The 16,939-nt window shown below is 33.7% G+C and overlaps 1 protein-coding gene across 10 annotated transcripts in view; it reads right to left on the bottom strand.

The window, feature by feature from the left end:
* CNKSR2 (connector enhancer of kinase suppressor of Ras 2) overlaps nucleotides 1-16,939 on the bottom strand; it is a 322,983-nt gene that overhangs the window by 126,852 nt on the left and 179,192 nt on the right. For 5 of the 10 annotated variants that reach the window (XM_043991405.1, XM_043991402.1, XM_043991407.1 and 2 more), the window contains 2 exons: nucleotides 8,472-8,605; nucleotides 3,115-3,201 (listed from right to left, as the gene is read on the bottom strand). In XM_043991405.1, coding sequence (XP_043847340.1) covers nucleotides 3,115-3,201; nucleotides 8,472-8,605 — 221 coding nt within the window. The remainder of the gene's footprint in view (nucleotides 1-3,114; nucleotides 3,202-8,471; nucleotides 8,606-16,939) is intronic. The other 5 variants (XM_043991408.1, XM_043991406.1, XM_043991404.1 and 2 more) reach the window with 1 other exon arrangement.

A 16,939-nucleotide genomic window follows, 5' to 3' on the forward strand; every position in this document is an offset into this window, starting at 1 on the left:
AACAATTCCATGAGGTAGGCAGAACAAGTATTGTATCATTTTATAGTGGAGGGATCTGAAGCTTAGAGAGGTAAAACAATTTACTCCAATTTATGTGAAGAGGTAATGGAACTAGAATTAGAACTCAGGTCCCCTGATGTCTGCTCCTATGCTCCTTTATCTTCCTTCATACATAGCAAGTGACATTTTTAGGATATAAGAATACACTGATAAGAACAAAAAACTAAAAAAAAAAATACACTTTAAAAGCAGTGTTAGCACAGTTCAAAGTCTCTAGCTGTCTCTATAGTTCTTCCAGTTTTGACCCATATCCAGTTCCAGGAAATTAAAGGAAATTTCCAGGAGCATATTAACAACCATATCAATGGATAATGTAATTTCTGAAAATAATTAAATAAGGGACCATTTAAACTTCTTTACTATTAAATATGTCTTCCTCCCTGGAAAAACAGTAGAAAAAAGAGAAAGGCCACAGAACTGGAAATGGGTAAATGTTCCAGTTCTTAAAAGGAGAGGAAGGTGTATTATTCCAAGTTTTAGTTGGTTGATTTAGGAAGGTTTGATTTCTGGCAGAGTTCTAGAATATATTATCAAAGTGATGACTTGTGAAGCATCTTGAAAGGAAAATGTTCATCACATTGAGCCAAATAACCTCATTACCTTTTTTTGACAGGGTTATTAGAAGGTACATTAGAGGAATGACATAGACATAGATTTCAGGATGCTATTTGACCAAGAACCTCATCTTTCCTTCTGGACAATATGGAAAGATATAGACTGGATGACAATACTTTAAGGTACATTCAAAACTAATTGAATTAAAAAGATTGTTTTGATGTCAGCTTAGAAAAAAGACACCAGAGGAGCAGTGCAGAGTTCTGTTATTAGCTCTGTTCTATTCTGCACTTTCATCATTGTCTTAGGTGAAGGCAGAAGTGACATGTTTATCAAATTGGCATATGACATGAAGCTGGGAAGGATAACTAATGTGATGAATGACAAAATCAGAATGCTCAAAGATCTCAATAAACTAGAAAAATGAGTGGAAGAAAATTATTAATTTTAATAGGGATATAAAGACCTAAAGGGTTAAAAAAAATCAACTTCAGGAGTACAGGATATGGGATATATAAATTAACATAAAATGACCTTGGGATTATAGTGGAGTATAAACTCAACATAAACTAATACTGTTATTTGCCAGCTAAAAATTTGATGCTATTCTGGGATATATTAAAAAAAAGCATGGTGTCTAGAATGATGGGGCTGACCATCTTAATCTGCTTGGCCTTGGTAAGACCACATTTGCAACATTGTATTCAGTTCTGGACTCCACATTTTAGGGAGTACATTGGAAAAATGAAATACCTACAGAAAAGGGTGAGAAAGATGGGGAGGGGACATGAAACTATGAATTAACTAAACGAACTAGGAGTATAGTATGGAGAAAAGAAGACTGGCAGGGTGTGTGTGGATAGTGGTAGGAAGGTAACATGATGGTTGTATTCTGGTATTTGAGGAGATATTACATGAAAGATGGCTAATATTGGTGTTACTTTGTTCTAGTGGTTAGAAAAAAGAGAAAATAGATGAGAATAGCAGAGAGATGTCATTTTAGGAATATATGGATTATAGATGAAAATACTTTTTGTTCAACATCAGTTATTTTTTTTTCTTTGTGATTCTTTATATAATGAATCCCAATCACTGGCATGAGTGAATGGCATAAGAATCAGATAGTGACATTCTGTATTATAAAGCTTAAGAGGTAAAAACATGAGTCTAAATAAGTTTTGAATGATAAAAAGAGGTTGTTGAAATCAGCTGTTTAATTCCTATTATGCTATGTAGATAGGAAATTTACTTCAAGGCTAAAATCAGAGGCCACATCAAGGTTACAGAAATCTTCAGATGTGTACTTAGGGAGGTCTACTGGTTCAGGACCAATCGAATTGAAAAAAAAAACTTCTTGGAACGATTTAGGTCCACTAGAACTATGTAGCATTATTTTTAATACATGGGAACTTGCGCTGCCTTTTTAGGCCCTTCAGAATAATTAAACAAAGTTCTTGAAACCTAAAGGTGTCACAAAGCATGGAAAATTGTTTTATCTATTTTCCTTAACACATATCTTGGGTAAATTGATATGAATCTTTCAAATGGCTGAGAGAGTACTGATACTTAACCTGGCTTTAAATGCTCATAACAAATTCTCCACATTCAAGCATTTGCTGAACTACAGGTGAGGATACACATTCTACCACATGGCTTAAGAACTCAGTTGCACCAGAACAGGTTTGGGGTTGATGCAGCTGGGCAAGAGTTCAAGTGAAATGGACCTGGAGATCATACTGGCATGCTAGTCCTATAAGAGTTGTTTATCCATGGCAGCCATGAAAGCTAATGTGATTATATTTTACTTTCATAATAAAAGCTAACTTTCAATAGTAAGAGAAGTGATGGTCCCCCCATACTTTTCCCTGGTCACACCACAGCTCAAGTATCACACTCAATTTTGATTGTCACATTTACATGAATTGACAATGTAGGATTGATTCAAAGAAGAGTGACTATGATAAAGAAGGAATTTGAAAGCATGATACAAAGATCAGCTGAAGGAAATGGGAATACCTAGTTGAACAAAAAGTAGACTTAGGGAAGCCATGCTATTTCATATATTTGAAAGATTTTCATATATAAAATTGGCTAGACTTATTCTTATGATCTCCAGGGGACATAAATAAGACCAACCAGTGGAGGATTTAGGGAAAATTTCAATTCAATGTAGAGAATCATGTCTTAACAATCAGAGAAATCTATGGAATGTGATGAGGCCACATCATTGGAGGTCTTTGAGAAGTAATTGACTATATAACAATTTTTGGGAGGTACTTTAAAAGGGGAATACAAGTTCTCCTCTACAATTCAAGTTCAGGCAGGATTAACTGACCTTTTAGATCTATTTTCATCCTTATATTCTATGATTTAGGCTTTAAAATCCCTACAAATACAGCTGAATCAAATGGAACTGAAAGTTATGTTATGGCTAACTCACAACATCTTAATTCTATGGCCACATTATGTGGAAGAAATTAAATAATGATGATCTACTACCTGTCTAATAAGAAGGAAGACCATGAACCATGGTTGTTTCCATCTTGAGATGGTTCATCATAAATTGATTCAAGGAGAGTAGAAAAACTACAAAAAAAAAGTAAAACAGGAAGAGGCTCAGATCATCAGGGAACCTTAACTGTCAATTAAATTGCAGGCTCATTATCTGTTTTCTGATCACCTCCTGTTTTTCTTCTGTCCAGCTGGTCTAGAGCAAACCATGATGACAATATCACTTCAGTTCTTCTCTCTCTTGATCTTCACTCTTTTAATGCATTAGTAATATAAATATTCTTTCTCTATTTCATCATCATTTAACAACAGAAATAGGAGAAATAAGACAACAGTAATTAAATTTCACAGTTGTCCAAATATAAATTGTGCATGTTTCAAATTGTATTACAGATGAGAAATCTGGCAATGTCCAAAGTCATGCATAATATTATTATGCTTACATGAATTTGCATGTCAATATGAAGCATAAATAGAATGGGAAATTTGCATTCAATGATTTTAGAAATATGCTTTATAATCCAGTTCATCATGAATAGCCAAATGTTTGCCATTTTAGAGAAACCAGAATAACACATGTGTGTTTATCATGTCTTTCCTGGGATAAATATATTAGAAGCCCAGTAGTTACACAAAAATGATTCCACCTAACCTGTATTACAAATGTATTGTTCCAATTCATTTTACCCTAGGGCTATGATAACTTTAATTTCATTTAAATTTGAATTTAAAATACTTCATATCTTATCCAAGGTGGTGAATCTCCAATTTGGAGAAAAGTCTGTTACTCTAAAGGAATGCTACCATCATATGGATTGATGTGATCCATAAGATAAATATGATCACCTTGGGTAGTTCTTGAAATTTTTCATGAGGAATATCTCTCATTATATTCTCACTATGAATGATATCTCATTCTCATTCATAGCTTCACCACATCAATGTGACCTAATAGTGTCAATTTATGTTTTCATGGGTTATTTAATAAAGGTGTATACTGTTTTTACAGGAAACTCATTTTTGTTACCTAGGAAGAAGGGGCAAAATGGGAAAATTTTTTGTCACTTTAGAAAGGGATTTACTTTTTTTTTTTAATACAGATTTATTTAGTCCTGATTACTTAATCCTTTAGGGTTATTCACCTGGAGAATAAGAGCTCTGTAAACTGTCATTCCTAGTTCCAGTTAAAATCAAGAAAAACAATCAAGAAAAGATAATTCAATTCATATTTCAATCATATATTTTCATTATTCCTTATTGTACAACACTCTAAAACATCTAATGCCTTCTCATGAAATAAAAATGAAACTTTCAAATGGGCATAAACGTTCATGTGCACTTGACTTCAAAGTGAAATTATATATCTAGGTACCAAAGGCTCAAAATATAGAAGTGAAAGGCTTTCAGTTAGGATTGGAAGGTTCTTATCTGGGGCTGGCAAAAGATACACACATATGTATACATATTTGAATGGAAACTTGAAATTGTTAATTAGAGGGAGAAATTTGAGCATGTGAAGCTGCCAAGGTATAAGATACTATAGTGATGTCATTACAATATTTGAAAGAATAATGGTAGAGATGGTAACAGATTTAAAGAAGAAATTGAAAATAGGATCCAGAAAGTATTCATGACTTCAGATGTTTATGTGAAAATTCCCAAAATGTGGATAATTAATGACATAAACTCAAAATCTGAAAGCAAGGAAGCAAATTTGACCTTAAGGTTATTCCTAAGACATGCTGAGATAGAACTCATCCCTAAAATATGATGCTGGAAGGCTATGCTTTATTCCAGAAGAACAGAATAAAGAGGTGGTGCTTGCAGAAATGCATTGTACCTTAGGAAGCTATACTCATGTGAGGAAATGCATGAATCTCAAGGAGGTAGTGTGGCAGAAAGGGTAACAATCAATAGAAGGAGAAACTGAAGTAATATTATCATTATAAAATCTTACAATTTCCTTGACCTAAAGACATGTATGTATGCATGTATTTATGAATACATATATGTATATGTTCCACATCTCTTTTGTGAAGTATATATGTGTATATATGCATATATATATATACTCTTTACAAAACAGAATACAAGTATAGAATGGAGATATTATATAGTAATGATGAGGGATATTGATGATCTGGACATCTGGGGCTCTACTTCATCAAAAGCAGAATAATGAATACATTACTAGCCTTCCTCAATGATATTTTTAACCTTTCAAAGATGGACAAAAAAAGGAGAAATATTATTTTGAACTTGAGCTCACTACAAAGGAGAAAATGGTTGCTGAAGCAAGAAGATAAGAACTTTAAGAGAACATAATAGTTCCATTTTAGAATTTAGGAGAGAGGAGAAAAAAGCTAAGAAGCATCTAACATGTACCTTAGATTTTTGAAGAACAACTTTAAAAGGGTTTCTGAGAAAGGCTACTTGGTATCCTACAGATTAAAATTCTATGGAGGAAATTTTCTTCAGAAGAATATGATGCTCAAGAAATTCTAAAGATGAAAATAAAAGCAATTCCAATAAGAAAGAAATGGGAAAGCAGTTAAAAAAAGACTTCTGTGAAAACAAATGAAATTCACTGGCCAACATAACAAGTTATTTATGGCTAAAAAATGTGCAGTCATCCTGTAAGAATAATAAGTGTCAGGGGCAGCTAGGTGGCACAGTGGATAAAGCACTGGCCCTGGATTTAGGAGGACCTGAGTTCAAATCCAGCCTCAGACACTTGACACTTAACTAGTTGTGTGACCTTGGGCAAGTCACTTAACCCTCATTGCCTCACCAAAAAATTTTTTTTTGAAAAAAAAATAATGATAAGTGTTAATGTTTGGCATGAGTGGAGTTTGGCAAAGGGTGCTTTGGACAAAAAAGGAAGCTTTAGTAAGTTAGATGTGGTTATTTTTATTAAGCTATTACGTTAGTTGTAAAAAAAGCAAAATTGATTAGTGGGTGGATGATAATCGACAAAGAGAAGCCACAATAATTTTTATATCATTTAGTTTGGAAAAAACAGAACCAAAATGGTGTTGGTAGGGATATAAAGTCAGGTGTTGTTAGTGACAAATTCTATTCAGTTCCAGAATTACATCTTGGGGCACCAAAAGAACTAAAAGAATCATTTCTAGGTTACTCTCAGTGATCTCTGAAAGATCATGGAAAATGGAAGAATTGCCATAGTACCTTATAAGGCTAAACTGACTTTCAAGAGAAAAAAGGAAGGAAGCAGATTCTTCAAATTACATACAATAGACTTGGTTTTGATTACTCAAAGAATTATAAAACATATCGAATTGATGGTCTGTAAATATTAATAAAGGGAATGATAATCACTAAGAGTCAGCATGGCTTTATCATGAAAAGGTCATGTCAGATAGCTTCTTAGTGAATATGTTACATGACTAAATCAGAAGAATATTGCATAAAGATTACCTGGATTTCAGCAAAGTGTTTCATGTTATCCTTTTGGACACGATGGAGAGATGTGGAATAGACAACAGCACAATTATGGAGATTCAGAAATGGTTGATGACTGAACCCAAATAATAGCTATTAATGGGTCATTGTCAACTTTGAAGGAACACAATGGTAAAGTCTCCCAGGAATTTGTCTTTTCCCTTGTATTATTTAACATTTTTATTACTGATATAGATGAAGGTATGCTTAATTAATACGTAAATGATAGGAAGCTGGTAAAATAAAGCTGACTTATTCTATGAAAGTCAGGGGGGAAAAGACTTTGACATCATAGAATGGACCAAACACAATGAGGTGAAATTCAACATAGGTAAATGTTAGTTTTTACATTTAGATAAAGAAAAAAACCCAGGTTCAAATGATCATGGTTCACATGAAAAAGATCATATAATTTTTCTCTTAACTCAATTTGTTAACAATGAGACATAATAGCCAAAATGCTCAAATAATTTAAGGTTGCATTAAGAAAACCAGTGTCCAGGATACAGGATAGTATAGTCCTAATTCAGATCACTACTGGAATGTTAAGTTTTGGGTGATAAAGTTAAAGAAAGATATTAACAAACAGGAGTGACCAGCATAGTTGGGGGACTAGATAGCATGATATATGAAAGTTGGGTAATGGGACTTAGGAATGCTTCGCTAGAAGAAGAGAAAACACAAAGTGGGTGGGGACAGGGCTGATAGATATCCTCCAATATTTGTAATGTTGAAATATGGAAGAGATATTTGCTTTATTTTGATTGGCCACACAGGGCAAAATTAGGGTCAATGGGTGGAAGGTACAAAGAAGTAAATTTGGGCTAGATATAAGGAAAAACTTTCTAACAAGCAAAGCTATCAAAAAGTGGAATAGGCTGACACAAGAGGTAATGACTTACCTCTTAATGGAAGTCTTCAAGGGAAGTTTAGATGACTATTTCTGGAGGATGTATAGGTGATAATTGAATAGGATAGCTTAAGAGAAGAGTCTTTACAGTCTCTTCCCATTTTAAGATTCAGTGATTTTGTAAAGAAAGCTAGTGACTCTAGGCAATAATGTTAAATTTTGTAGTCACTGATGCCCATGTTTGCACTATTAACACATACACACATAAAAAACCCTTGATTCTGGAAACATTAAATGTTTGATGTGCCATTTGAAAAAAAAAGATTTGGAATCATTACCCAATTGAGTTTTTGAAGAACTATATAGCTAATTTTAAAAATGGAAGCAAATTCTTGCCTCTGCTGTCAATTATTCCCATTTAGTGTTAAGCCCTCCCTGAGTTTTCTGCACTGCAGCATTTCACCAGGTTGAATGTGAGAACACTTCAGGACAGAATGAATCACAGCAGAAAAGCTACACTCTTCCAGACATGTCAGGAATTTCAAGCAGGAGTCTGGAAGTGAAATGGAGGTAAGACCTCTCAGTTTAGAAAATACATTTAAAAATCAATGCTATTGTGCTCTGAACTCACTTTATTTAAGTCTTTCTTCTTATCAAAAGACAATAAAAATAGACATTTCAAATATGTAAAGGTCAGAAAATTCAAATGCCTATGCCCCACAGCCTCTTTTTCACAAATATACATGATGTTATTAATATCCTCTGCTACATTCCTTTAAAAAAGCCTTCAAAACAATTTAGGAGTCTGGAGCATTCTAGCCACGGAGCTTGGATAATTGTTATTGCTTTTGTTGTCACAGATACATGTCAGTATCATGTGTGGGATGCAGGGATATTCTAGAATCTTTTCATATTGTACTGGTAGGAGAAAAACAGTCAAGGAAAAGAACCCTAGCAAAGACTCATGCTTGTTCCCAAGTGGCTGGTGTGAATCAGAGGCTGCAGATCAAAGCACAGTATCACAAAGCTATACCTGGGGATGTAGGGCTCTGCTGGAGGAGGGGGTATGTAGAGGTCCTGAAGAGCGGAGCTGTCCCTTTTAGTGGGTGTGCTGATGGTGCTGGAAGGCGTGGCAACACTGCTTGTGGGACTTCTAGGTATAAGAGGCTGGTTAAAATGAAAAAGAAAAATACATACACACACAACAACAACACACAACAACAACAATGACATGGTTATCATTTTAATATCATCTACTGTGTTCTCTTTTAAACAGAAAATTATTTTGGCATTCACAAAGAGAAAAGAGAAATAGTTACTTTTATGCTTCTTTTATGCTTTTATGCTTCTGAACTGGCTGAAAAAAGATTCATGTTACTTAGGTTACACAAATTCTTTGGAACTCATTTATAGGAATGGAGTTTTCTTCTTTTCTTCTTCCTTGGGTATCAGAATAGGACTGAGTATTTAGAAGGTAGCAATGACATATAATCTTTCATTATTCCACAGCAAGTGAAAATTATTGGGTCTCTCATATTCCCTCCCACCCTCTGGGAAGAGAAGAAATGTAAAAAAAAAATAAAAGGATTCAAAGCTCACTCATATGAAGATTAATGGATCAGAAAAAAAGTTGCATTTCTGTGTTTTTGAGAGACAAACCACTATAGCCTGTAGTTAGATCAAATGTTGAGGATCAAATAAATCCTTGGAAAACACTACAAAAGAAAATCAGGAAAATCGGTCTTTAGTCTTAGATGCTGTCATCAACTACCATCCACTTCAAGGTCAATTTATAGTCTGGCTTAGAAGTAATGGCTTCAATGTGACGTATATCACTCATCTAGAGAAGGTATATTTCAAGGCTTCTTATAGTCTAGATTAGCTGCGTTTCCAAGAATCTCTTTCTGCTTGTCTGCATCACAGCATTAACAGAGTCAGTTTGTTATATAAAGTAAAAGTAAGGCTTCTTGTTGAGTTCTTGTTATGTTAATTAATGGTGTTTGAGATTCCTGACTTCCCCAAAAGACCAGTAAGTATGTGAAAACATGAATCTGTGATTCAAGAAAGCAATCTGTAGAGACACTGTTATTAACACACTAGTCATTTTTGAGTTTGTAACAATGGTTAATAAGTCTACCATTACCCTACACACCTGTAAAATTATATTTCAAATAAAAGTTGTTGCCCATACACTGACTAGTGTTAACTGCCCAGGCTATCCAAATTTTAAAATAAATATTTCTAAAATAATAGTGCAACAAAACCACAAAATGTATTACAGGGCTAACTGCATCTTCACTCTTCAGTCTAGATTAAAAATAGTTTTCATAATTACTGTAGAGATTTTTACTTCTGTTCCTTTAATATGTTCCTTGAATATAAAGACATCTACAAACTACTTAATAATGTGTCAATACAACTACACACTAATGAAAAAGTCATTTAAATAACTAGGTTCAACACCAAAGTAAAATATGTTATTTATTCATTCACTGGGCAGTCTCTCTTTCACTATTTGGTTTATGGTTCTATCCTTTTCCATTACATGGCCTGTCTGAAGAGGAATCTGAAATCACATATCCTGATGAATAGAATATGAAGTTTCCATCTATGTGGAATGGTTATAAGAAAAACAAACAAACTAGAAAGCATAAAAGCATAGATAATCTCCCCCCCTTCTCTCTCTCTCTCTCCCCCCTTTCTCACTCTTCCCTCTCATTTTTTTGGGTGTGCAATATACCTGTGGATAAAATGTGAAGCAACATTTATCAAAGCTAGGTAGAGAAGTGATAGACATTATGGTATGTTCAAGTGTGCAGAGAAGGCAGTTTTGTAATCTGTCAAATAGTCAGGCAGAATAAGTGAAATAGGTAGGGTTTTATGAAAATAGAATTCTTGTGTGAAAGACATTCTAAGATTTTTACAACTGTTAGAAATGGGATCATATGAAATGGGCCCCCAATTTGGAAAAGGTGAAATTTGCAGTTATATTTATTTATTTATTTATATTTTTGTGAGGCAATTGGGGTTAAGTGACTTGCCCAGGGTCACACAGCTAGTAAGTGTCTGAGGCCGGATTTGAACTCAGGTACTCCTGAATCCAGGGCCGGTGCTTATGCACTGTGCCATCTAGCTGCCCCCGAATTTGCAGTTATAAAGGTCACCTAAATATCCAACTCTACTTGATAGAAGATGTGTCATTCTAATTGAAAGTTCAGAGTCACATCAGTCTAGTATAGGCCGGGACATTCTAACTTCAGGAAACTGAAAAATGGGTGTGCAGTTCATGCTAAATATCTCAAAGAACAGCTCACAGTGTTGAGCTGTAAATGTTTCACATTTACCTAGAGAAGTTGAATCAAGAAAAATACAATCACTGATAACTTTTAATACCCCAAGTCCATATCCACATTCAAACCCCAAAGGACATGTAATCGTAATTTAGCAAATAGAAGAAAGAATATTCTGATTCTAGCACTTTCATGGATATGGGGGAGTACTTCCCACATTAGAAAATAGGATGCTATGAGATAACACTTCTCCAAGGCATCCAAAATGAGACCCAAGTTCTCTAAGTTCTCATGTAAAATGTGTAGGATGGAACAGCTCAGATGTTACCCTCATTATATATCATAGAGACCTTGAAAAACAGAATTAAAATGGAATCTGATTGAGAAAGAAGTACATGTGAAAAATATTGTTATTATTTGTATGTGGCCATTGTAGGAATTTGTTTTACATATTCTGCTTATGCAATATAAGAACCTCCCTCCCTCCCTCCCTCCCTCCCTCCCTCCCTCCCTCCCTCCCTCCCTCCCTCCCTCCCTCCCTCCCTCCCTTCCTTCCTTCCTTCCTTCCTTTCTCTCCCCCTCCCTTTCTCCCTTTTTCCTTCTTTTCTTTTTAGAAAATGTGGGAGCAAGAAAATAAATACTAGATAACAGAAAAAAATAAAATGTCTAGGATATTGGCACTAATTAATTCTAAAAATAAGATATAAGAATCTTAAGTTCCTATGCGCTCTCTTTTTTTTGTGAGGCAATTGGGGGTTAAGTGACTTGCCCAGGGTCACACAGCTAATAAGTGTTAAGTGTCTGAGGCTGGATTTGAAATAAGGTCCTCCTGAATCCAGGGCCGGTGCTCTATCCACTGAGCTACCTAGCTGCCCCCAAGTTCCTGTGCTCTCATTCCTTACCTTCTCCATTTCCTTTTTTTTTTTTTTTTTTTTTGGTGAGGCAACTGGGGTTAAGTGACTTGCCCAGGGTCACACAGCTAGTACGTGTCAATCATCTGAGGCCGGATTTGAACTCAGGTACTCCTGACTCCAGGGCCAGCGCTCTATTCACTGCGCCACCTAGCTGCCCTCCATTTCCTTTTAAAGCTAGAATTTCCTTTCTGGATCTCCCACTGAAACTTTTAAAAAAGTCATTTTACCCTTTATAAGCATAAGGGGTTTTGTGATTTACATTTATGAAAGATTTTCAAACATGGAGATTACGTATAAGAGAGAGCACCAGAGAACTAATTATTCTCTTTAGATTCCTACCAAATCCCTTTTCGAAATATGAACATAGCATGGTCATTTCAAAATATTTAAGCATTATTTTTTGCCAACTTATGTTGAAAACTGAAGTTTATCTAAATTACTATTTTAATGTGTACTTTGTCATGTTGTTGTAGATATTACTGGTTCATTCTATCACTCGTGATAGAATTTTTATATTTTTATTGTCTGTGAATTTTTATAAGCTAGGAATTCCAACAATTTCTGTATGAATTTGCTAAATTAATTAATCAAAACAATGGCAAAGTGAGTCAATTCAATTATTTGAGCAAACTGACCAATTATTTCACTGAATTGACTAATTTGCTCAAATAAATTAAACTGGTTTTCCATGTAGACATACATAATTCAACTTTACATTTTTTATAGAGAAAAGCACAATTAATCAGAAACTACAAAGAATAATTACCATCTTGTAGGCTACATTTCCTACCATATGATCATGGTTTGATATGGATTTTTATGGTAATAAGTGAAAGATTTCAATGCTTTTATTTAAAACAAAATATATGTATATATAATTATGTGAGATTTAAATTATATATTTGCACCATTGTATACAATAACATGAATGTGTGTATAAATCTATCTAAATATATATTTGTATCATTAAAGCAAATAAAATTGATAAAAAATCATTAGGGCTTTTACACAATGAAGTACTTCAATTATTGTATACAAATGATTAATAAACTTATCATAAACAAAAAGAATATTCTAATGTTATTCCCCAAAGTTGATGATTATTCATGACAATACTTAATTCCCCATCATTGTTTACTTATATAAATACATACTTAGAGATAGTGGCTTCATTAGAAATGTCATATTTTACAAATTGAGAAATATTAATATTTGTTAAGCAGATTTCAACATAATATCAAACCAAACACTGTTTTCAAGAATCAGAATCCTTTAAGCTTAGGTTTTAGTTGGTCAATGAAGAGTTGAAGTATGAAATATAGAGTAGGTAGTATTAAGTATGGTCAAATTGGTAGAAAAGGGAAAACAGCTAATACATAGCAACATAAAAGAGTCATGTATGGATAATTAAGTACCATTCTGAAAATACAAACATCTCTCTAGTACTTTTAAAATTAATAAAAGAGAAGGAAATGAAGTCACCAAAAACATGCACAAGGCAACATGTTTCAAACAATATGGCCAGATGGTATAAATATTGATTATTCAAGATCTTCTTTAAACAAATAAAATTGAAAACAAATCAAGTAAACAAAAAACTGAGCAGATAGTGAATGGTGTAATGTTAACCAAATAATTAGAAGTAAAAATTTTCCAGGTGACACAAATGGCATAATATTGCTTAAACACAATGCCTCTTATTATTTTGTGGAAATCCACACAATGAACAAAACACATCATATTCAAAAGTCCTCAACAGAGTTAACTAGTCCTTTCAGTGTTTGACTCAATTTCTTTTTTTTTCTTTTATTTTGTTTGATTTTGGTTAGTATCATAGATTTAGAGCTGGAAAGGACCTTGGAGGCCATATAGTTCAACACTCTCATTTTACAGATGAAAAGACTGAGTCCTGGGGAAGTTAAATGACTTGCCCAACAAGGTCATAGAAGTAAGTGGCAGATCTGGGATTTTAACTTACAGCCTTTGGACCAAAATTCAGGACTGTTTTACAATCTTATGTTGCTTCTGCAGGTTTACATTTGGTTCTGCTGTAAGTTTTCTCAGTTTACCTGGTTTAGTTCTTATATTTATTCTAGATTTTACTATCTTGTTTTCTCATTGCATAAGGCAACAGAGAAACTTGGTGAGATCTGTGAAGCTCTATCATAACTTTCTTCTCTACAAGCACCAGTCATTCTTCCTTCTCTCAAAATCATTAAGATATCATTTCTGTCATACTCTGATCTCTTTTATACCATTTGAGAAGAGGAGCCACCTGATAAATTTAAGTTATAGGATATTATTGAGAGAGAAAATGCTAAGTCCAGATAAAAGATGGTTCAATTTCTTCCTTGAGTTCTGCTGAGGGGAAATCACCTAGTACAACTTTACTCCTCAGATCCTGCTCTGCACATTTAGCTGAAATCAAACTTGTCATAGTAGAAACAATCAATGAGAAGTATGACTATGGAACGTAAGATGAGCGATTCCTCAGGGGTCCTCTATGGAGGTGGGATATGCCACCTGAAAATGAGACAATATTTCTTTCCAAAGAGTACATGCTGAGATTTGACGAGATGCAATGGCATAAAATTAACATGAGCTAGCTACTTTTTTTTTTAACTAAATGTGGAAGAATAGATAAAATTACATACGAAGCAAGTTAAAGCTCACACTAGTATTTACTTCCATTTCCCCCCATAAAAGTCACCACCATTTATGACATTCTTAATAATAAAAGAATACAATTGCTACTGCTTTCATTCATGGCTAATGGGATGTCAGAGTGAAAAGAAGACAACTGAAACAAAGACCACTTATTTCACTTCCTTCATTTTGTAATTTTGAATCTTTATCTCAAGGTTGTTTTTACTTTTTCTTCTCTAACCCTTATGTTTCTCCCTACTTTGCTCACAATTCCAGGTTGGCATAAATATGTATCTGCATTAGGCATGTTGCCAGTGATTAGAGGGTGTGCATAATATGTATTCTTGTGATTAGAAACATAGTACTATAATAATTGCTACGAAGCTTTGCTTCAATAATCCTCTCTAAAGTGCACAGCTTGGTATGACATGACTCCATTTTGAATCCCACTCAAAAGGGCTTGGTTGGGCCTTAGAGAGTACCAGAGAGCTTATAGAAGGACTTGTTGCATACTGGAAGGAATTCATTACAGGATGGTGCTTTCACTTTATAAAAGAGACCTGTTTTATGGAGTTTAATAATCTTGAAAACAGAACAAATGTTAGCACATGTTATTTTCCTTAAACACTTCTAACCAAAAGGCCCACAATGATCTTCTGGGAGGTAGTGTCATCCATTCCCTACTTCATTAAAATTCAATATCATACCAACACAATCCAGCTCTCAGAATATATTTTATATTGCTGTATCAAATTGGCAACACAAAGTACAGGGACTTTTATTATTCTAACAGATCTGTTTTCAAGTCAGTTTAGAGATGCCATTTTAAGAACCATTTAAAATACTCCAGAAATGTAGTATTACACAACTTTCATTACCCCTTTCATTTATGTTCAACATTATTTGAAGACTGACTTTTGGCATATACTTTTTAATGTTGCCAACAGATTGTTGTATTCTATTTTAAACTTTCTTATTGGACCCACCTGTTTTATTGGTTTGTCAAATACTTCTGGAAGATATTAAATTTGAGAGAACTCTTCCTGAGTCTCAAATCACCTCAGATGCTAAGAAAATTAGTCCTTACTAGGCCAAGCAAGAATTTAGGTTGCAATTCTAGTTCTTTTATTTGCTATATGTGTGACATTAAGCAAATTGCTTCACTTCATCTTCAAAATGAGAGGGTTGGTTAGCACCCTTCATCTTTACATCTGGAGAAAAATACTATGATTCTGGCTGTAAGGCCCCTTCCAGCTTTACATCTTATGGACCCTGTACAAATTTTGGGTCATGTTTTTTACCTAAATCAGTTTAACTCACCACCTTAATCACATTATTTTTCTTTTGTTGCATATTAAACTACTGATTCTGAGTATACCCTTACACAGCTAAAGGACACTATAAATGAAACTTCCAATTAAAATAATATTTTGAAATAAATTAAATAGACTCCATGTACACTCAAACCAGCTAATGAAATGACAATCAATAGTTTGCTTTCCATTCTAGAAAAATGACAAAGAAATCTGATTAGACCAATTTGGAAACTAGGCCATCACTCTGGGGCCACTGTAGGCTTATATGAATTGAAATCTCCCATTTGTCCAGCATGGCATGAATATAGGTTTTCTTTCTATTATTGATAACATAACTTATTTTTATTCCCCAGTCCCACAAAAATAAATCTATATATCTAAACATATGTATATATATATATATATATATACACATATAGATTTATATGTGTTTATAAATGTGGCATCTTGGGATAGTTGAGCCAAATAAATGATCCAGAGAAGTTAAATCATTCTGAATATTTTCCTGTGAATGGACATTAATTCTTGAGAATTTGGCTAAAAGTCAAGAGGATTCAGTGGCTTTGGTCATTAGAAACACTTTTACTTTTTTCACATCCAATCTTTGTACCATCCATTCATTACCTTTAATTTGAAAAATTGGAGACAACCCCTCCCCTGCCCAATTATAGCTAGACATTCTGAAAAACATCTAAGTGCTAGAAAAACTAAATGAATGATTCTTCTATCAATTATGTGATAGATTCTCTGGTGTCTAAATATTATACAACAGGAATGATTTTATTCTTGAGTGAACATGAGAAATTTTTTCTTCAGTATAAAATGATGTAGATGATATAGAAATTTTTGGAATATGTTTATGAATTTGACCAGGAAATCATTCTTATATTCATCTATAAAAATGATTATGTATAGTTACTCACAAATCTATAAATTAACAAGTATGTATGTATATAAATATATATGTATATTATGACTTTCACACACAAAATCCATGCCTTATACATCACATCAACAATTTTAAATCATATACTGTTGTTAGTCCTTGGTCAAGTCTCAGTTCACCAATGATTAATTTACTCCACTGAATCATCTAACAGAATGCACTCCATTGCTCTGAGTGTACATTGATTTACTTTACCTAGCACCTTTTAGTCTTAGGGGTATATTCAATATTGTTCTGCAAAATCTTTTGAATTTCTATATCATTCTTATGCTATCAAGGAAAGAAGGCATGGGGTAGCTTTCTAAATCATAATCATAATTATATGATTCTTTCATTAATTTCTGTTAAAATACACAAGTGTGTCTGAGACTTTTCATTTGATTTACTGA

Source organism: Dromiciops gliroides, chromosome 3 (genome assembly GCF_019393635.1).
Source record: "Dromiciops gliroides isolate mDroGli1 chromosome 3, mDroGli1.pri, whole genome shotgun sequence".
NCBI lineage: Eukaryota > Metazoa > Chordata > Mammalia > Microbiotheria > Microbiotheriidae > Dromiciops > Dromiciops gliroides.